General features: G+C 43.4%; 1 protein-coding gene across 1 annotated transcript in view; it reads right to left on the bottom strand.

The window, feature by feature from the left end:
- VWA3B (von Willebrand factor A domain containing 3B) overlaps nt 1–23,533 on the bottom strand; it is a 254,011-nt gene that overhangs the window by 162,716 nt on the left and 67,762 nt on the right. Inside the window, 1 exon segment of the mRNA XM_078348699.1 lies at nt 7,304–7,429. Within this exon segment, the coding sequence (XP_078204825.1) occupies nt 7,304–7,429 (126 nt within the window).

Below are 23,533 nucleotides of genomic sequence, written 5' to 3'. Positions count from 1 at the left end.
ACTTACCTCTTCAACCCTCAGATATCAGCTCCAAAGTCATTTCCTCAGGAAACCTTTCCTTGACCCTGGGGGATAGCTCAGAAACTCTCACTTTTCTTTAATCGTAAATATCCCATTTGAGTTCATCTGATTTTCTACCTTCACTGAGCAAGAAATGGTTCATGTAGGTCCTGCTTTATGAAAGCCCGTTCCATGTCTCTTATTTACCACAATGCTCATTGCCTACCATAAAGCTGCATACAGTAAGCACTCACTAAATGAAAGAATACACAAGTGGATTAACCTTAAGTCATCATCACATTCTAAGTGCTTTACCTATGTTTTCTCATTTAACTTTCACAACAGTCCATGGAGTAGGTATTATCATTATCATCCACATTTTGCAAATAAGAAAACTGAGGCACCGCATCACACAGCAGGAGTGGGGCAGAGACAGGTTTAATATCTTTCTAACTCTGAGTCTGTGTACTTCACCACCACCCAGGACTACAAAGAAATCTTGCTGATTATTTAATACAATGCTAATGAAAATAAGCATCATCTCCCTCTCCATTTGTTCAAAACAACATATGCTCAGAACTCCTATAGACCTACTGTAGGTTTCAACTGCCTGCAGAGCCTGAATGAGCCTTTAGCCATTTCTTTGTCTTTTGAAACTGAATCTGGTATTTTGAAACAAGCAAGTATTCAGAGTCAAATCTCGATTAAAAGCATGACTACGCAATGTGATTAGATGATCTCTACTGGGTCACAAAATAGCTGTGAAGGTTATTCCAAATGGGGAGGTCCTGAAATGGTTTGAGAGGCAGCGTCATCAAAGAAGCGTCAAGCTTTCTAAGCTTTGGACAAATTTTATTTATTTATTTATTTAGAGACAGAGTCTTGCTTTGCCACCCAGGCTGGAACACAGTGGTGTGATCACTGCTCATTGCCACCTCGACTCCCCAATTCTCAACTCAAGCAATTCTCCCACCTCAGCCTCAAGAAGCTGGGACTACAGGTGTACACCATCATGCCCAGTCAATTTTTGTGGGTTAATTTTTTGTTTTTGTTTTTAGATTTGTGGAGACAGGGTTTTGTCATGCTGCCCAGGATGGTCTCAAACTCCTGGGCTGAAGTGATCTGCCCACCTCAGCCTCCTAAAGTGCTGGGATTACAGGTGTGAGCCACCATACCCAGCCTGGAAAATTCTTTAATATTCTGTGAAAAAGCCATCTTTGTGTTTGAGGGTCGTGCCTGGAACAGGCACACCAACATACACACACACAATGTGTCCTACCCATGTCTCTGAACAGCTCGGCACCACAGGAGTGACTCTCTTTCTCTTCCACTTTGTCCTCTTCCTTCAGTTTACCAACAGTTGTATTGAGCTACAATTGACATATAATATCTTATACAGCTTTGCAGTATACATATTGGTAGGTTTTGACATATGTATGGTTAGGTTTATGTTTATCATCTTGCTATTTATTTTCTATTGGCCCTATCTGTTCTTCGTTCTTTTTTTTTCTGAAAGGTTTTGGATTGGGTATTTTTAGTTCTGTTATTTCCTTTGTCAACTTGTTTTGTTACTTGCTATCTGAGGTTTATAGCACACATCTTCACCTTATCATAGTCTAACTTCAAGTAATATTACATTACTTCGTGTATAATATGTGCCAATGATAAATTATTTCAGCTTTTGTATGTCTGAAAAATGTCTTTATTTTGCCTTTGTTTTTGAAAGATATCTTAGCTTTACATAGAATTCTAGGCTGAATGTTTAAGGCACTGAATGAAAAAATGCTCCCCTTCCATCTTTTCATTTGAATGTGAAATCTGCTTTGTACATATCAAAGATTTGTGGCTTTGTACATATCTTTTTTTTCTTTTTCTTTTCTTTTTTTTGCTCTGGCTGCTTTTAAGATTTCCTCTTTATTATTGATTTTAAGCAAACCAACTGAGATGTCTCTGGTGTGTCCCTTTCCTCATTTTCTTGTACTTAGCATTCACTGAACTTCTTGGATCTCTGGGTTTGTATCATCAGATTTAGAAACTTGTCAACACATTTCTTTAAATATTTTTCTGTTCTCCTACCCTCCTACTTCCTCCCCTCAGGAATCCCATCTAATGTATATTTGGCCACTTGAAATTGGCCACAGCTCACAGATGTTCTTTTTTTTTTTTTTTTTAATTCTTTTTTTCCTATGTCTGTCTCATTTTGGATAGTTTCTATTGCTGTCTTCAAGTTTACTCCTCTCTTTTCCTGCAATGTCTAATCTGCCACTGATTTCATTCAGTAAGCTTTTCATCTAAGATATTTTCTTCTCTCAAGTTTTTATCTCTAAAAGTTCGGTATGTGTCTTTTTAAATATCTTTCTGGTCTCGACTTAGCTTTTGAACATAAAGAATACGGTTATAACTCTGAGTGACTCCTCTGACAATTTTAATGTCTGTGTTAGTTCTCAGTCAGTTTCGATCGATTGATTTTTCTACTTATTAAGGATCACATTTCTCTGCTGCTTTTCATGCCTTGTAATCTTTGATTAGATGCCAATCATTGCGAGTTTGACCTTGTTGGGTACTGAATGCTTCTGTTCTTAAAATTTATCTTAAAATTCAGAGATGCAGTTATGTTACCCAGAAATGGTTTGTTCTTTTCGTGGCTTGCTTTAGTGATTTCTTAGGAGGGCCCGAAGCAGTGCTCAGTTTAAAGCTAATTATTCCTCATGACTGAGGCAAGACCTTTCCAAGCAGTCCACCCAAGGCCCCATGAATTCTAAAGCTTTCAGGCTGATGAGAACAGGTCCTGTTCCTGGCCCTGTGTGAATTCCAATCCCCGTTTCTTCTAATTCTTTCCAATGGCCCTTTCCCCAGACTCAGATAATTTTCTCTCATGCATGAGTTGATCAGTATTCAAATGAATTCTCTAGGGGGATTCCTGTGCAGATTTCTTGACTTCTCTCTCTGTGCATCTATCTCCTCTCTGGTACTTTGTCCTGTGAATTGCCTTGGTCCCTGCAGACTGTCAGCTGTCTCCCAAACTCAGGATGTTTTCTGGGCTCCACTTGGGTTCCTCCTCTGTGCACCAGGGCCTGGAATCTCTCTCAAGGCAGTAAGTGAAGAAAACCTAGAGCTCACCATTGTTTTGCCCTCAATGTCAGAAATCACTGGCCTTCATTCTTAGTGTTCAGTGTCCTACAAACCATTTTGTCATATATAGTTTTGGCAGTTTTTTTCAGGGAACTCTCATGTCCTGCTCTTGGTAATTAAAAGAGCTTAAAAAAAACTGTAAGTGGCCTCACTTTCTTCTCACCTTCTTCTCATCCCAGGCACCAGGCTCATGAGACATTTCTCCCAGAAACTGCCCTCCTGGTCCTATGGACCTATATGTGCCTGCTGACCTTGAACTAGTGTGCCCAGCCCAGGGGACATGTGTGGGCTGCCATCACTGAGGAGATCAGCCTCTGTCTAATTCATCTGAAGGCTCCATGTGAAATAGCAATTTGCTAGATCTCCTCCAATCTGCCCCTTCCCTCTCCAGCTGGCCACCTTCTCTCCTGGGTCCTACAGGCCCTGAGCAGCCAGCTTAGGGGAATGGCCGCTGCCTTCCTATGAGGCCACCCAAGCCAGTCCCGTACTGACCCAGTCTTTGCCTCAGTAACAGTGGGCTGCGGTGAGAATGAGAGCAGGTCAGACACGTGGTGTAGACTCTGGGGCCAGATCAAAGTTACAAAAGCTGAGATGGCTAGCCAATGATGAAAGGTCCTTGCCAAACTGTCTTTTTTAAATAGAGGTGGTACATTAAAAAATTTTTTGAAAATTTCTGCTTACAGTTATTTTGGGTCTTAGTTGTGTGTGTGTGTATTAGATCGAAACAAAGGGAATTGATACATCATTGTCCAATTTCTGAGGCTTATAACTCATCTACTTCCTTTAGGAATAACATCTAAGAACTTCTGTTAACTCTTAAGACTAACTACACCAAACTTAAATAAGCCTTGTATTAGTCAGCTTGGGCTGCCATCACAAAATACGAGAGGCTGGGGTCTTAAACGACAGACATTTATTTTCTCACTGTTTGAAGTTGGAAGCCCAGGATGAAGGTCCCAGAGCGTAGGTTTCTGGTGAGGCTGTTCTTCCTGCCTAGGAGGTAGCCTGTGCCATACATGGCCTTTCCTCTGAGTGCTCATGGGGAGAGGGCTTGCCTGTGTCTCTCCCTCGTCTTATAAAGACACCCATCCTATCAGATTAGGGCCTCCTCTTATGACCTAATTTAGCCTTAATTACCATGTTTGTTTTGGGACAGAATCTCACTCTGTTGCTCATACTGGAGTGAAATGGGCAATCTCTGCTCACTGCAGCCTCCACCTGCTGGGTTCAAGCAATTCTTGTTCAAGCCTCAGCCTCCTGAGTGGCTGGGATTAAAGGTGTATGCCACCACGCCTGACTAATTTTTGTATTTTTAGTAGAGATGGGGTTTTGCCACATTGGTCAAGCTGGTCTCAAACTCCCAACCTCAGATGATCCACCCACCTTGGCCTCCCAGAGTGCTGGGATTGCAGATGTGAGCCACCATAGCTGGCCCCTTAATTACCTTTCTAAAGGCCCTATCTCCCAATACAGTCACATGGTGGGGGCTTCATTGTATGAATCTGGGGGATTCACAATTCAGCCCACACACTCCCCCAAACAAATCCCTTAGCAGCAGGCTGACCATTCTCTTTGCCTGGCAGAGCTGCTGTGTTTAGCCTGGGTCCCCTGCTTGGTGTTCATTCTGTTCATCTGCAGGATGACAGGGGATAGTCTGGGTTTTTGAGTGGGTGTCACTACATGTGAGCAGCTCCTCCTGACAAGCCTTTCAGGCCCCTCTCAGGAACCCCCAGACAGCCAGCCCTGGCAATGGAACTGTAGCGGCTGGTGCCCCAAGCCCAAGTCAGAACACCCAGTCACAGGAAAAGACCACAGTCACCAGAAATTTATCAAGTAACACAGGGCAAGCTTGCCCATACCTCAACCTCCCTCTCTCCCTCTACACAAGTCCTGGTCCTCATTTCTCCTCTAACTGCATCCCTTTCCTGGCGGTCCTGATCTCCCTGCTCTCTGCCCACTGCACCTCTGTAACCCAGGAGGCACTGCAGCCTGGCAGTGGTTCCAAAATTAGCTGTACACTAGGATTACCTGGGGAGCTTTCAAAAGTCCCAATGTCGTCCCCTAGGGATTAAATCAGGATGATTTAATCAGACATCCCGACTACATGTCTGATGGGTGGGAGGCATACATTAGTACTTTTACTGATGCACTAGGTTTTGAATCCAAGCTTCAAAACCTAGCTGTGTAGCCTTGGTCAAGTTACTGAAGCCAAAATGGAGATAATAGCAGCAGTAGCACCTGTTTCATAAGATTGTGGCAAATACAAAATGAGCTAATATGGTGAGGAGCCTTAAACAGAGCCTGCTGTGTAAGGTATGTGTGTCCACCAGGTGTGCCCCAAAGGAAACCAGCACCTTACAGAGGAAAGGCCATGCAGGAGAATCCACGTACTAACTCCCCTAAGTGTGAAAGGGCAAAGAATGAGCTGACATCAAGTTCCTGCTTGGTGTAGAGCAGGCATTGTCAGATTTCGTCTGTACCCAGTTCCTCAGCATCAAGATTATCAGTCATTGTGCAGAGGAATAAGGCTGAAAGAGACAAACTCAGGTGGACCTAGCGATGGAGCTGGGATTTATAACCAGGTCTTTCTCACTCCTAAACTCATGCCCTTTGTTATGAAAAATGTTTTGGTTTACAAGAAAAAAAGGGAGAAAATACTGTGTGTAATCTCAATGTCATTCACTAGTAAAACTGCAATGAGCTGGTTTGTATGGTGCAGTTGTGGGGCTGGAACACATCAAACACCAGGAAGTGCTTTCATTTATTCGGAATAGGTAGGTGCTCATTAAATCATGGGAACTAACATTAAGATGAATATAGCCTCACTGCTAACATTTTTTGTAAAAGTTTAACTAGGTGGGAAAGTTTCTGTTCTATATTTTGGGTTCAAAATCAGACTATGTTTGCTAGCTATGTGACCATGGCCAATTACTTAATCTCCCTGTGACTCAGTTTCCTTGCCTGTCAATTGGAGATAATACTAGAAACTTCCTGGTAGAGTTATGAGGCTTAAATGAGCTTAAAATAGGCCTACCCCTCAGGGCAGCACCTGACACATGGTATGTCCTCACTCAATATTGCTGTTACTACCATTTAGGGAGTGCAAATCAGACTTCCAAACTCCAAAATTTCAAGTGGCTATTCCAAACTAGATGGAAGAGTGCTAAGTGAGTACCAGAAATGCCACTAGATTTTAATAATTTCTTTTTAATATTGATGACTCGAACCCCCATTCACACTACTCCTTCCAAGTAAATGTTCCACACCCCTTCCCCAGCCTGTGCCCTTTTCTGCAGTGAGGGCCTGGACCCCACTCAAAGAAAAGTGATTTAGGCCTTGCTGTAGGGATCTGAGAGTGAGGCAGATGGTTGCCTGCACAGACGGCATGGATGGGATTTTGTCTGCAGGCAAGGGTCAAGGTTAGCTGAGCCGATCACTGAGCTCTCCTCCTGCTTCTCTTCCCTGGAAGAGTACAGGCAACTTGACAGTCCCCTTGCCCAGCCTTTAGCCAGGCTCCCCGAATGCTCTTCTCAGTGAGGCCTCAACCTTTGCACTTCTATGCTCATCTCTGCATCACCTGATTTTAGCAAAAAGCGTAAGTCAGTGCAGCCAGAATGTCCCACCTCAGTATCTGATCACCTTGCTATCTGATCAGCGTCCTTGTTCCCACTGTCCCCCAGGTGACGTCTGATCACACTGGCCTCTCTCCTGCAAGAATCCTGTTAAGTTGGTTTAGCCAGAAGCCCCTTGCCCCTGACGTCTCCTCTTAATAATTTTCCATCCTCTGGTGTTCCCCTGCTCCTTGGCTATGAATCCCCACTTGTCCATGTTGTACTCAGAATTGAGCCTAGTTTTATATGGAGGTCTGGTCTCCCTCGGTATACAAGAGTTTGCCAAGAATCTGTTTTTACCACTTTACTGTCCTGCTCTGGGCCTTGACAATCTCCACATACACACACATGTGAGCACATGGGCACACACACACACACACACACACAGGTGCATGTACAACCCCCCTGCCCCCCCACCCCACACATCTCTGACAGCTCTCCTCAGCAGCTCCTCACAGCTGAGCTCCGGAGCTCCCGGTCAGGGACATGGAAGCAGCCCCTGGTCCCCAGCTAAAAACATTTATGACCCTTTTACATCAGTGACCAGAAATAGCACCAACCACAGTCCACTGTGGCCACGTCGGGCTTGGGATGCTCGGCCACCAGCCTCTGGATCTGGGCCAGTGTGCTGCAGGCTTCCTCCATCTCCCGCCAAACGAGAAACACATCCTCTCTGACACCGGCTCCTGGAAGGGGAGACACACCGTGAGCGGCCAGCTGAAACAGGCCCGGGACATGGCAGCCCACCTAGCAGCCCTGACACATTGTAGCCAAGTTTCTGGAACATTTCTGAACATCAAATTCTACTTCCCCCACTAATCTCTTTCTGAGAATCAGAACTGAAATCTCCAAGGAAGTGATATCATCTCAAGAAATCATAAATGCAGACTTTAGGATGCAATAAATCTTTCTGAAGTAAATGTTTGTAGCAGCTAGAATATTTAAAATAAATTATTGATAATACCCAAATAAGACAGGAATAAAAACATTCAAAAGCACTTCATAAAAGCCAGGGTCACCGCTGCAAGGAAGGGAAATGCAATGGCATGTGAAAGCAGCAACCCCCAATCCTTTCGCATGTGGCTGAGATGTCCTGCTTCTTTGAAACCACAAGTATATATTTCCCCCAATATAATAATGATAGTTTGGTCTCCTTTTCTGGACCTCTGTTGTCTCAGTTAAGGGTTAGGTTTGACTGTATAACATTTTTTAAAATGATGTGGCATCATTAATTTAGATATTTATGTCTTTCGATCAATCTAAGTTCATACCAAGGAGAGTGGTTTAGGGCTGGGATAGAGACTCTGCCTTCATGGAGACAGATGAGCAGTTTCCAGAGGTTGGGGCAGGTGCGGGGTGGGGGGTAATGGATGTGTACTCCATGGCGTGTTGTGCAGAGGTGCATGATGAGGGTTCTCTTCTGCTGCCTTAACTATATCAAAGTCAAGACCCCACCCATGCTGTGGTACTATGATACTGTGGGGGAAAACGGGTAAAGAATAGATGGGCAGGCTGGGCATGATGGGCTCATGCCTGTAATCCCAGCATTTTGGGAGGCTGAGGTGGGTGGATCACTGGAGGGCAGGAGTTTGAGACCAACCTAGCCAACTTGGTGAAACCCCGTCTCTACTAAAAATACAAAAATGAACCAGGTGTGGTGGCAGGCACCTATAATCCCAGCTATGTGGGAGGCTGAGGCAGGAGAATTGCTTGAACCCGGGAGGCAGAGGTTGCAGTGAGCTGAGATTGCACCGCTACACTCCAGCCTAGGTGACAGAATGAGACTCCATCTCTGAAAAAAAAAAAAAAAAAAGAATACATGGGCAACTCTATATCACTTACTACCACTGCATGTGAATCTATAATTATCTCAAAATAAAAAGGTTCATTTTTAAAATCTTGAAAACAGATCTAGGCTCTTTCTATCCTGCTACTCAGTCATCTCAGCCCAGCCTTCTGTCCTCGGCCACCTTATGATTCAACATGGTGTCTTCAGTGCCAAGCAGCATGTCCAGATGACAGTCCTGAGCAGAAGGGCCGCTGGGAGGATGCAGAAGCACATCCCCCAGCTGAGTCAGTTCCCTTGAAGCACCCTGCCCGGAAGTCCCACCCCACAGCTCCATTACTTAGCCACTGCCAAAATGGCATCACACGACCCCATCTGCTGGCAATGGAAACTGGGAAATGCTTTTAGGCAGGGTACACTGCAGTCCTAAGTAAAATCAGGGCTACAGCCTAAGGAGCAAGGGAATGACTTCGGATGGCAACTGGCAGTCCCTGCCCTTGGCTGAGACATGTTCTGCCACCAAATGACCCAGAAGCCCCTTCTTCCCACTTCCCAAGTCTGCATGATAATTCATGGATGCCCAATATTCCACAACCACAGATGATGAGAGACCACCCTCCAGTCCTCAGGGCACCCCAGGAGATTCATCTACCCAGGGCCAAAGGATTGGTCCTAAGCCATCAAGGCAGACTAGGACAAACCAAAGTTGATGTTTCTGAATTTTAAAATATAGTCAAGAAGGGTAGAGCAGAAAAAAAGGGACATCAAAATTCTAGCTCTTGAAGTGGCCAAATCAAGTGAGAGGGTATTAATAACTTTATTCCTAAAGGTGCACGTGATAATCTCTGACAGAGATGGATGGCCCCATAGCTCTGTGGACATCAATAGCCTAGGGAATGAAATGTGATGTGTACTGAGCTCCATGTTGAAATTCCAAAAATAATGCATGCTGATGCCAAATGTGAACCTTAAGCCGACAGGCCCTCTGACCGCTGTAAAATCGAGATAGATTGCCAGCTGCTTGCTTCAGCCTAGAGGTGTTAAGTAGCAGGATTCTCTTAAAAGTTTCAAATGAGTCAAGGCTTTCCTCTAGACTTGTCAATAATATCTTAAGAGGGAGTACACCACAGGGCAGTGTCAAAGGAGAAAGTTCCAGGGAAACTCAGGTGGCCCTTGATCCAGGGACACAGGGAAATGTGTCTCTGGGACAGCAGTGACCTGGACGTGCTCCCTGTGCAGGCAGTCTCTAGGATTATCACTACTCTAGTCTAATGATCATGATGAGGCAGCTACAGAGTACTACATTGGTGATCAGAGAGCAACATAAATCCATTTGATTTGCTTTGCTAAAAAAGAAAAAAACTGAGAAAGAAAGCTACATGGCAGTAAAAGCAACATTAGATTGCATAGGTTTTATTTCAAGTTATTCCTCATGCAGTGAGAAAGCACTGCCAGTTTTATCAAGGTCACTTTTAATGACTTAGCTGGGGTATCAGACAGCCATAGTCAAGGGACAGAGCCCCACTGGAGATGGAAGTGAATGGGAGCACAACCCCACTGTTCAGACCTTCATGAATCTGAAATTCTCCAGGCTACACCAGGGAGGAGATAAAACAACATGAAGCCGTAGGCATATTTTTTTTTTTTTTTTGAGATGGAGTGTTGCCCTGTTGCCCAGGCTGGAGGGCAGTGGCGTGATCTAGGCTCACTGCAACCTCCACCTCCCAGATTCAAGCAATTCTTGTGCCTCAGCCTCCCAAGTAGCTGGGATTATAGGCACATACCATCACGCCTGGCTAATTTTTGTATTTTTTTAGTAGAGATAGGGTTTCACCATCTTGGCCAGGCTGGTCTTGAACTCCTGACCTCAGGTGATCTGCCCACTTCAGACTACTAGGGTAGTCTCCCTAGTGCTGGGATTACAGGCATGAGTCACTGCGCCCAACCAAAGCTGTATGTAGCTTGACTGTCAAGGTGGAAGCCAACCAAGGCCTGTCTGACAACAGAAGCTGGATACAGTTCCTCATGGAGACGTTCAGGATACCTAACAGATTCTCCAACCAGAACACCTGCCCACCCAATCCCCTGCCTTGCATGACTGCTGCGCTCCCAGACATCTGGTAACAATTTGAAGGCTGGGTACGGTGGCTCATGCCTGTATCCCAGCACTTTGGGAACAAGGCAGTCAGATCACCTGAGGTCAGGTGCTTGAGACAGGCTAATGGTAAAACCCCATCTCTGCTAGAAATACAAAAATTAGCTGGCTGTGGTGGTGGGTGCCTGTAATCCCAGCCACTCAGGAAGCCGAGGCAGAAGAACCGCTTGAACCCGGTAGGCGGAAGTTGCAGTGAGCCGAGATCACGCCATTGCATTCCAGCCTGGGCAACAGAGCAAGACTCTATCTCAAAACAAACAAACAAAAACAAAACAAAGCAGTTTGAAGGCTTGTGTTAAAATGCTGACATACCCAGGAGCAATGTTACAGTCAGCTGCTGTTTTTCATTAGCACCTGGTATTGACTTCTCAGACTGGTTAGTTTGACAAATAGAATAAGACTCAGGACAGGAAGTTTTGATGCTAAGGAGAAAAGTCCACAGAGCACCTCCTGCCAAACGCCACTTCTCCATCCAGTCTTCTACATCTCACCCACAGGATAAAACCTGGTTGCCAGGTCTAGTTCATTAATATAGTCATTTGGCAAATATGTGTTGAGCACCTCCTCTGCAGTGGGTGGACCCTGTCTGTGCTGGGGCTGCAGTGACAAGGGCCCTGTTCCTTAGGCTGGCATTAAGCTCAGGGTTCAAGGCTCCTGTGACACTCTTCTAACACTCTGCCACCAAGAACCCGGTCAGAGCACTGTCCTACCAGCCCTGTCCCCTGTATCAGAGGACTGAGCCCTCTGCTGCACTCACCCCATCCCACCCTTCACTGAAGGCATAGTCTTGACTCTACCACCCCAGGAAACGGTGAGCTATCTCCTGCTCCCCCCCTTCTCAGTCCCGTAGAATGATCCAGGGGACCACTGGTCTCAATCCCCTTGCTGCCAGGACACTCTCGGACCACACCATTAGTGAACCTGCCTGTGTGTACAGTTCAGTTCCTAGCTGCCTGTCACTCAGCCTTCAATTCCAAAGAATACAAAGAACCAGGAGCCGGTGATGGTGACATCATTCTGTGTATGACCTTGAGCCCAGTCTAATTTAAGTCAGCCTTCCACGAACACCATGCTTATTTTTAGTAGGTAGCTGCCTACAACACAGCCCAGCCATCAGCAACATGTCCCTGGCCTGCCTGCCAGCTGTCCTGGGCTGGGGTCTGTGACCCTCCTGCAATGCTCAGGCACTTGCTGCATGTGTGTGCACGAGCTGACTTTGCCCACTGGATGGTAAACATTTAAGCGTAGGGACAGTGTCTTTTCTTTCTTTGTATTCTCCACAGCACTTGGCCCAGGTTCTAGTGTTTTCTGCAAGAATTTCTATCCTTCCTTTTTATTTTTCCTTATTACACAGAAAAGGTTCTGGAGCACCCAATACATTCTTTCCTCATGATTACAAGAAACTCTTTGGAGGGGTATGCAAAAGACTCAGATCATCTGAGCACATGGCTATGCCCAAGGTATTCCAGACACTGACAACAACATGCCTTAAAGCACAAAGTCATTTCCTTCTAGGTTCCTGCCACAGTAAGGCAAGACTCCCCCCAGGTATCTGAAGTACTATCATTTCCAGGATGGCAGGAGAAAAGCAATTAGAAAGACAGGTGCAGTGCTGATCCAAGGCACAATTCAATGTTGCCCTGGGAGAGGACAGTCCAGAAAAAAAACCACCTTGAGGATCCCTGAATCCCAGACCATCCCCTCAGTCCCACTGTGGCTCATTATTTGTGGCCCTGCCCAATCCTAGATTCTCTGGTAAAGAACTGGTCCCACCAGGTGGGGAGCTTTCAGTCTGCCTAACCACCAAACTCTTATTCAGTCATGCAGATTTGAAAGATCTGAAAATAACTATGAAAAGGCAGTCTTTTCAGGGGAAAGTAGCACACTTCTATTTTCAGAAGGCAATATACCATTAAAAAATATAATACACTCTGAGGTGCTAAACATTCCCAGAGACCTAAAATTACCATGAGGATCTGGTAAAAAGGCCACATTGCACCCATAAAGGGAATGAAAGCAGTAAAACCCATGGTGTTGTTGTAATGAAGATATTCCCAGTTATTTCTATTAAATTATATGTTAAATGTTTTGTTGTCAAGAAGTAGTTAAACACCTGCTGGCTTGATCCGGCCTCACTGCCCTAACCACAGAGGCACAGTGTGGGGTGGCTCTCAGTACCACCCTATGGAAATTAACCGTTAATTAATTGAAAGTGAATATAGAGTCATTTCGCCATCTGGATAATGATCTAATGTTTTCTTGGGGCAATAAATAGATATGTTTAACAAGAACCATTATGTTATCTTAGAAGCAACCTCAAATATGAAGAATGAGCGACTTGAGCTACCATCTAATATGTGAATATGGCACCGTCCCCTGAACCCTCTCCTTCTCTTCTAAATGGCACACAATAAAATGCAAGTGTAATGCAGTCTAACTGCCCAAAATTCATTTCGAAAACTCAAAAATAAACCATCACCATTCTCCCCATGGTAAAGAGTAGGTGCTCCCAAAACTTGGTAAGAAAAATGACCCCACACTCCAGGGCGCTAACAGGCTACTAGCCCATAAAGACCTGGGCAAGGAGACAGAGAAACAGTATCTAAGGAACAGATGCAAAGATGCTTGTCAACAAAGTTTACATCTATTCTACTTAGGATAAGTACTACGTTTTATAAGGCATCAGCTCAAGGGTAAGTGCTTTATATCATGTAAATTCAGGAGAATTTTATGAGTTTCCTTTAGAGCAAATTTACAAAAGATTTTTTTTCAGCTTTTCCATCCAAGAAGTCCTGAACTTCTTTCTGTTCTAAGGGACCTACAGTGCACAAATAGAACAAAAACAGTGGCAGCGTTGCTCCCTGATTTCCTATCAACCAGCTCTGAACCACAGAGAGCAGGGCTAGGACCACTGTCACTGGGAAGCAGCCCCACACTGGTGTCTGCTCAGCCTCTGTCCTCAACAACAGCTCTGTCTTGAGGTAGTTGTGTGGATGGGCTACTGGATATCACTCACATAGACGGGTCTGTTCCCAGCTCTGCCAGTCATTCAGGAATTAGAAAGTTCTAGAAGGCTAATTATCTTCTTCAAACTCAGAAGACACTGACTTAGAAACTAGAAAGCCAACACTTTAAAATATCCCCTTCTCAGTAGGACAGTCTACTCAGAGAATCATCATTCACTCATTTATTCAACAATACTCCATCAGTACCTATTATATCCAGACATTGTAAATACAAAATGAACAGGAAACCATCCCAACTCTGAGGAGACCCTCACTCTAGTGTGATCTTGTTAGAGTGTGGTCCTCAGAACCTGTGGCAGATGCCCCTGAAATGCTTGTCAGTGCAGAGTAGGCCCCACCCCAGACTCATTCTGAGGATGGAACCCCAGGGAGATATACTCTTAAAGGGTCCTTTCTTTTTGCAACAAAAGTTCACAAAGCTTTAGTCTAAGATGTGATACAGGTGTGTAAACAAGCTATCACTCTCCAAAATATTCCTGGAGAAAAAAAAGTTGGGTGATTTCCAGTAGCAATATCCTCAGACCCGGATGTCCCTATTTCTGCCCTACAGAATTGCTCACAAAAGAAGGCAGCACTGCCTTTCCCCTGCACAGGGCTGGGAACCCCCAACACCATCTTCTAATACCCATTCTGGGCCACCTCTCATTAATATCTTCATTACATTCTACTGTTTCTAAGTGTCACTTATTTTAAATGTATGTTATAATGGCTGCTTCCTGCTGAAATATGGAGGAGAAAGAGGGGGAAATGAAAATTTAGTAGGTATCTACGATGTGCCAGCCACTGTGCTGGGCACTTAAACACATTACCACACTGACTCACAACTGCCTGAGTCATCATCCCCATTTCACAGATGAGCACACCAAGGCTCAGAGAAATTTGCCCAAGACCACACAACTAATGAGTGGTGAGGTTAGGATTCAGCTTCAGGACTGTTAGTATCCAAAGCCCCCCACCGCTACATTGGAACACTGGCCTTGGGTATCCTGGAAAATTCTCATGATTCAAGATCTATGTGAGCAAACCTATCTGTTATGTGTTGGTCACTTTTAGTTTCCCTCAAAGGGCTTACAGACTTCTCTCTTCCTAGGTCTGAAACCACCCAGTCTGCAATTCTGATAGAGGTGGTGACGGGGGGGTGAACTGTGTCCCCAAGGTCAGGGACTCCAGGACATTCTGATGAGCAGTGACACACCCACTGGCTCCACAGTGATCTACCTGCACTGGACTCAGTCATCACCCACAGGGATGGCCTGCCAGCTTATCAAGGCTGAGCTCTCGCTGCGCTTCACTGTCTGCAAGTTTGTCTTCTTCATTAAACTGCAACTTCCTTGAGGACAGAACTATGTTTGTTTTTGTAACTACTCTCCTTAGTATCTTCCTGACACCTGGTTGAGACTTCCAAATAGGCTATTCCTGAACACAAGCTTCTTGAAGACAGAGACCTCCTTTTTTCATCATTGTATCCCCAGAGCCCAGCACAGCACCCAACTTTGCGATAGTAAATATGAATTGGATCTGTCACCCTGCAATCAGAGCCATCACCCTAAAATCAGAAATTCAAATGCAATCAGAAATCTACACTGGCTGTTTTCCCTGGCAATTCAATTTCATGTTTAAGAGTTTTGAGGGATTTCTCTCTGCCCCGTGTGTTAGATTATGCAGGATGCCCAGATCCACTTGATTATTTCAGCACAAGTCTAAGGAGCTGATTGCACTGGCTGACCTAAGACCTGGGCTGAGCCCACCCCTTCCCAGTGTCAAGAGGGCTACAGTGCAGCCAGGAGCCTAGCATAAAACTAGGTACTCCAGACATAAGCCCAAGATGGGAGTGGGAATACAGGGGCGCCCTGGGCTTAGGGGACTTTCCTTGATTGGGAAAGAGAGATCTGCAAACACATCAGAAGAAAGTGTGCACTAAGGGAAGAGAGCAAGGGGCATGTGCACAGTTCTTAAGCTAATTGGGATACTGCAGTTATGGTGGGAAGGAGCAACCCCTAAATCACAAAGCAGAAGCAAAAACGACATTCTGAGAATCTGGGGCTCCCGCTGACTGGGAACCTTGCCTTTTATTCCTTTTGAATCTCCTCCTCCTCAACCCTGGTAAGTTTCTAAAGCACACAGGAGATGTTTAATAAATGCTTGTTAACTAACCAGAGGGTGGCCTCAGAGTAGCAGAAAGAAATCTTGCTGGGTGTAGTGGCTCACACCTATAATCCCAGCACTTTGGGAGGCTGGTGGGTGGATCACCTCAGGTCAGGAGTTTGAGACGAGCCTGGCCAACATGGTGAAACTCCGTCTCTACTAAAAATACAAACATTAGTCAGGCATGGTGATAGGCACCTATAAGCACAGCTACTCCAGAGGCTGAGGTGAATTGCTTCACCCCAGGAAGCAGAGATTGCAGTGAGCTGATATTGCACCATTGAACTCCAGCCTGGGTGACAGAGAGAGACTCTGCCTCAAGAGAAAAAAGAAAGAAAAGAAATCTAAGGCAGCCCATTGTTAGAAGAAGCAGGATTTTGGAGATAATTAAAGCCTCTCAGCCTTGTCAACCGCAATGTGGCAACAATTTTAGATGCACAGCTGCTCCAGCTCCATCCACTGAATTCAACTGAATTTTAGGGAGAAGGAAGGAGACTTCTGAAAGAATTTCCTGCCGCCAGTAAGCCATAAACAGGCACCAATCAGGGCTTAATTGGAGATTAGCAACAAAGAAGCAATGTCAAGCCTGAGTGATGGGCCAATGCAGCTAAATATCTAATTAGAGATCACAGGTGTCTGCCAGGAACGGGACTTGGTTATTTTTTCCCTTAAAGCATAGCAGCCTGAATGTATCCTTATGTAAATAAAATTTAGTTTCATAACATTTAGTCTTCGTTCATGCATTTCTCTCCCACCAACACAAAAAAAAAAAGCAGTTTCTGAAGGTAGAATCAACTAAATTTTTACAACTACAATATTTTTGGACTTAAGAATAATACTGGCAGAGTACAGCAGCTGTTCTAAGGACATTTGCCAGGAGTGCTGGACACAAACAAAAATGATCTCAGAAAAACATTACCTTTTGCTATTACCTAATATTTATTGTTTTGATTCATTTATTGTAGCCTTTCTCTTGCCCCACAAGCAAATTATGATGGTGAGCAGAGTGAGTGCTATCTGCTGGTTCTAATCAATGAGCAGGAGCTGGCCAGAGTGCTGTGCTGAGAGGAGATGAAGCCAGCTGAGTACAGGGTAGAGAAGAGAGCAATGATGGACTGATGAGTGATGCTTGCTGTGGGTGGGATAGGCCTCGAAGTAGAAGGGTGAAAGGTATGTCATGTTGTCCAACACCGGTGTATTAAATTGTGAGAGGGTTCTGCATTGTTGGTACTCTGGGTTGTATACATGAAACCACCTTAAAGTTAAAACTATGCACCGACTGTTTGCAATATGCCTCCTTTTCTCCCTTGTGTATAAAGTACGTAACTCTGGCTTGACATGACAGCTTAAGAGTTCTGACCATAGCTTTCATCCTGGCTGCTCATCCCACCACCAGGCTCCTTGAATTTCCAAGTCTGAGAAGCCTGACATCACACCAGTTCATAAAAGTCCACTGTCTGCTCCACTGCAGAGTCTAGATCCTGAGTTAGATGCATCAATGCCAACATTGTTTACTTTTTTTTAGCCTGATGCCAGGACCTCAGAGAAGATGTTTACTCTAATGTAATTCTACTAATCCATACTTATTATTTCAGTTTAATAAAATTTTCAAGGATAAAACAGGAAGAGAACCAAAATAAAAGATGAAGCCTCCTCTAAACCCAAGAGATCAGAAGTCTTTTTCCTTGCTGAGAAGGAGTTCCCAAACCACTAAATAGACTCCCTCCTCCTGGGCCCACAGGACCTTCATAACCTAAAGAGCAGCTACTCAGACGATTAGGACTGTCCAACTTAAAGACACAGTCCCCGAAGAGCTTTAACCACCAGTTAAATTTCCTTTCCCAAAACAGCAGCAAGCCCAGCCCACATCCGGGACAATCCATGCCTCCATGAAAGCTTCTGAGAATTGAAATTACCAAGTCCAATTTATAAATATTCTTGCACCATTTACACTTCTTCCTGAGCTCAGTCTGTCAACAGAGAAGTAGGTGAATTTCACTCCCAGAACAGGCCACATGGTATAACCCTACTTACCACTGAGTCAGATTCTAATTGTGGTAGAGGAAGGACAGGCACTCCTGATTTCCTCTAGAAAGACCCCTGTGGCCTACTCCTAGGATCCACCATGACAAATGAATGCATTTCCCATAAGAATAAAATTTAACAGTACAGTATTCACTTCCTTGTTCCAAATTATCATTCATATATCATTATGCATGCAAATAAACTGGTTACGATCATGACCATTAGAAAAATGCTTTTTGTGACAGAAGCTGCCAAATCCGTTTGGATTATTTCACTTTCTAGAACCAGTATCTACAATAAAAGCCCACTTGGAATCCCAAGAAGGAAACTACTATTAATGGAATGTCAATTTTGTGCTAGACATTTCCATGTGTGTCATATGCTTTAATTCTCCCAAAAACCGTACAAGGTAGATGTTATTATTCCCATTTTTATAAATGAGGAAATATAGTTCAGAAAGATTGGTAACTTTCCCAAGGAGACACAAGTATTTAGTAGCAAAACTCAGATTTGAATCCAGGTCTGATCCCAATCAGATCTGATTCAACTTCCAGCAAACAGTCTTCAAACCAAAAAAAAGGAATCACAACAGAAGAAAAGATTGCAAGGCATCCATTACTGTTCATAAAATGTTCACTTTCCTCCCCATCTCTGTGTGAGTGGAGTAGACCTCCCCATCCACTGCTGCAGGGCATGGTCATGTGACTGGCTCTGGCCAACTGGATATGACATGAGCAGGGGCCTTAAATGTGGTGCATGGCTGGCCTCGGCTTGTGCTCATGCATTCACCACAATAAGAATATCCCCTGGATTGCTGGGCATGGTGGCTCACGCCTATAATTCCAGCACTTTGGGAGGCTGAGGCAGGTGGATCACTGAAGGTCAGAGACCAGCCTGGCCAACATGATAAAACCCTGTCTCTACTAAAAATACAAAAATTAGCCAGGCATCATGGCAGCTGCCTATAATCCCAGCTACTCAGGAGGCTGAGGCAGGACAATTGCTTGAACTCATGAGGCAGAGATTGCAGTGAGCCAAGATTGTGCCACTGCACTCCAGCCTGGGCAACAAAGTGAAACTCCATCTCAAAAAAAAGAAAACACATACACACACACACACACACACCCTGGATAGCACTAGTTAAAGGAGAACAAGTTCATTCTATGTTAATCAAACTGCAGGTGACATGTAGACCTGTGTTCAAGAAATAATGGCTGACATTTTTCCAAATTTGATGAAAACTATGAACCAACAGGTATAAGAAGCTCAGCAAACCTCAAATACAAGATATATGCCATCAGGTGGAGAGAAGACTCAGTGGCATGTTTTGCTCTTGAAAAGGTGAGAAGCTTCAAAAGGCAAAAGGAAATAGAAGGGAGGAACCAGGGAGGATGTATGTCAGTCCTTCCTCAGCCTCCAGAGAGTCAGTGGCATCTGTTAAAATTACACCTACACACTGTCAGAGGATGGTGCAAAGAGGAATTGAATTTTAGAATAGATAGTCTATAGAATTTTCTTCCAGGCTAAAGTGGGGAAACCAGACACCATGCAGGCAGGCAGAGGATCCCAGAGGGTGATGGGAATGGAAGGGTATGCCTCCTGCTCTGTAAGTTCACAGAAATTGGGCAAAAGTGTCTTTAGACAGCACCAAGCCACAGAATCAAGGTTAGAGGCAATTTCACTTGATCCCTAGCGGGCAGGCACCGCCATCACATCTGATCCACCTCTGCACACATGTTCAGGGCTCCTGACTCAGCAGGTGTATTGAACCTGAGTCTGCTTCCTGTTCTCTGCCTTCATATTCTTTACAGTCAAAGAATAATGACCATGAACTCTTAAAGGGCAATGTAAGAAAAACGTAAAATGTAATGCACTACCTAATGCACCCCCTGAGCAGCTCACATTGTCAGTGTCAAAACACTGGAAAAGCTTTCCATCACCTGGAAAGAGCAGTTTTGGAAAAACAAACAACAGAAGAAACTTTGGGGAGAAATTTCTCCAATGAATTAATGTACCTATAGGAATCTAAAGCAAGCACAGAATAAATAACTTCACATAATGATACTTCTATGTTTGCCTTTCCAGTGAAGCAAGAAATATGATAAAATTGCTCTCAGACTACAATTACTTTTTGTTTTTCTCAGAAGCAGCATTGATATAAGAAACTATCTTAAAACATGAAGCCTAAATGTTGATATTTCATATGTAGCTAATTTATTTGCAGGTACCATTACAACATATTTATCAAACCCATTATAAGAAATGAAGATTCCTACAAATATCTACTTACCAATGAGTATCAAACACCAATATTAAATGAAATCAGAACTTAGCGATATATCTAGCTATTTATCCAGGCTTTACTAATTTAGGTCAGAGCAGTCCAAAGTCCTTTGAAAACTTTCAAAAATAATCATAGCTTTTTAAATCTCCAATTGATAAATGATAATGAGGCGGGAGAATAGGGTCTAGAGGCAGGGAACCTAAAGGCCAATTCACAGTGACTTCCTAGAACTAAATCAAAAGGAAACAAAACCTAAGAAACAAAACAAAAACCTAAGGAACAAAAGGACCAGAGGTACCCCCTTTGCAAACCCCACCCACACACACACCCACACACCTTTTCTGCCTGGCAGATGGAAAACTGAAAGTACCTCTGATTGGTTGCTCTCTGCAACCAATCAGACTTTTGCATAGGATGTAACCTTTGTAACTTCATGTCAGCCTCTGATTGGTGTCTTTCCGCAATCAATCAGACTGATTGTAGGCCACTAGTTCATTTGCATGGGGTATACACCCAGTGGCCAATGAAAAACCTCTAGAGGGGATTAAACCCCAGAAAATTCTGTAACTGGCCTTTTGAGCCCCTATGCTCAGGCAGCTCCCACCCTGTGGAAGGTACTTTCATTTTCAATAAAGCTCTGCTTTTTTACTTCTTTCCTTGCTTTGTTTGTGAGTTTTGTCCCATTCTTTCTTCCAATTGCCAAGGACCTGGAAGTCCCTCCACCAGTAACAATAATATTGTTTCAAAATTATAAAGGCTTTAATACACCAAAAAGCAAAGCTGCACTAAGTAAACTGTATCACTGGAGCTAACCAAATTATGTTAATAAACTGGGGAAGAGAGATGAAAAGTATATTTGGAGCAAAACCCTAAAAGCTTAGAATGTCAATAAATACTATGAGAAAAACAGTGTGCCTTAAATAAGACAGCACAGAAACTGAGCATACATGTGCACTCGCCTTAGAAGAGTCAGTCCAAAGTGAAAGTTTATTTGGATAACATCAAGCCCATTCTTCACATCTACAATAAATATACAGAGCAGGTAGAAAAACAAATTATGGTCAAAAGGTCATGACCAACCTCAGACTAGAAAGAGAAAGAGTCCTGAAGCATAGCAGATGGTCCAGGAGCAAGCATCATATAGAAGAACATAATACATTGCAAAGGGTGGCACAGAGGTCGGTGGAGAAATAAAGGGTGTGTGAGTGGTGTGAAGGCAGTTGTTAAATATATTAGGGAAAATCCACTTACACTCTCACGTCACACCATACTTCAAAATAAATCTAGAAGTACCAAAACAATTTTTGCTTTTGTTTTAAACTCAGGCCATGAAGAACCAAAAGAAGAAGAAATACAGTTGCGAAGGAGCTATGGGATTTATAGATTAGAGTTACTGTGCAAGTTTTATGGCTGCCTATAAAAAATAGCCAAAATGAAAAGGAACACAATGACCAAAATAAATTATCCACATGTAATACACCAAAGACTGTTTACATGATGTGATAAGAAACACAAGAACCCCTGCAAGTAAAAGGGTAATAGACAGACATGCAGTTTACAAAAGTTAACAAATCCAAAAATGTTCGACTTCACTACTGTTTTATACTAACAGACACTAATTTTTTCATCAAGTAAAGTCAGATGGAAACAATGAGATACTATTTTTATACTAATTCAAGTTCTGTGAAATGGGTGTGAATTGTATTGTCTTAAAATATATTTTTGGAAAGCAATTCAACATGAGAGATTACCCCAAAATGGTCAAACATTTTGATTCAGTATTTTCACTACGAGAAACTATCTAAACTACAGGAGTACTTTAGATTTTACACCACACAAAAGATAAGTGCAGTATGATCTCTAATAGTGAAAGAAAATTGAAATTATCCAAATGTCTAATAGCAATGATTGACAAATTTCTAATATATGACTTTAATGAAGTATTTTATATTTTTAATGTTAACTAAAAAAGTTTTATAGTAATGTGGGAAAATACTTGATTCTATATTAAGTAGAAATTCAATATTCAATTTGTTCAATAATCTATGCTTTAATTATTATTATTTTTTTTATTTTTTATTGGATTTTAGGTTTTGGGGTACATGAGCAGAGCATGCAAGACAGTTGCGTAGGAACACACATGGCAGTGTGCTTTTCTTTCCTTCTCCCCTTCACCCACATTTGGCATTTCTCCCCAGGCTATCCCTCCCCACCTCCCCCTCCCACTGGCCCTCCCCTTTTCCCCCCAATAGACCCCGGTGTTTAGTACTCCCCTTTCTGTGTCCATGTGCTCTCATTTTTCATCACCCGCCTATGAGTGAGAATATGCGGTGTTTCATTTTCTGTTCTTGTGTCAGTTTGCTGAGGATGACGTTCTCCAGATTCATCCATGTCCCTACAAACGACACAAACTCATCATTTCTGATTGCTGCATAATATTCCATGGTGTATATGTGCCACATTTTTCCAATCCAGTCTATTATCAATGGGCATTTGGGTTGATTCCAGGTCTTTGCTATTGTAAACAGTGCTGCAATGAACATTCGTGTACATGTGTCCTTATAGTAGAACGATTTATAGTCCTTTGGATATATACCCAGTAATGGGATTGCTGGGTCAAATGGAATTTCTATTTCTAAGGCCTTGAGGAATCGCCACACTGTCTTCCACAATGGTTGAACTAATTTACACTCCCACCAACAGTGTAAAAGTGTTCCTTTTTCTCCACATCCTCTCCAGCATCTGTTGTCTCCAGATTTTTTAATGATCGCCATTCTAACTGGCGTGAGATGGTATCTCAATGTGGTTTTGATTTGCATCTCTCTGATGACCAGTGACGATGAGCATTTTTTCATATGATTGTTGGCCTCATATATGTCTTCTTTCGTAAAGTGTCTGTTCATATCCTTTGCCCACTTTTGAATGGGCTTGTTTGTTTTTTTCCTGTAAATCCGTTTGAGTTCTTTGTAAATTCTGAATATCAGCCCTTTGTCAGATGGGTAAACTGCAAAAATTTTTTCCCATTCTGTTGGTTGCCGATCCACTCTAGTGACTGTTTCTTTTGCCGTGCAGAAGCTGTGGAGTTTCATTAGGTCCCATTTGTCTATTTTGGCTTTTGTTGCCAATGCTTTTGGTGTTTTGTTCATGAAGTCCTTGCCTACTCCTATGTCCTGGATAGTTTTGCCTAGATTTCCTTCTAGGGTTTTTATCGTGCCAGGTCTTATGCTTAAGTCTTTAATCCATCTGGAGTTAATTTTAGTGTAAGGTGTCAGGAAGGGGTCCAGTTTCTGCTTTCTGCACATGGCTAGCCAGTTTTCCCAACACCATTTGTTAAACAGGGAATCCTTTCCCCATTGCTTGTTTTTGTCA

The sequence above is a fragment of the Callithrix jacchus genome, chromosome 14 (assembly GCF_049354715.1).
Source record: "Callithrix jacchus isolate 240 chromosome 14, calJac240_pri, whole genome shotgun sequence".
Lineage (NCBI taxonomy): Eukaryota > Metazoa > Chordata > Mammalia > Primates > Cebidae > Callithrix > Callithrix jacchus.
This window is presented reverse-complemented; position numbering and strand designations above follow the sequence as displayed.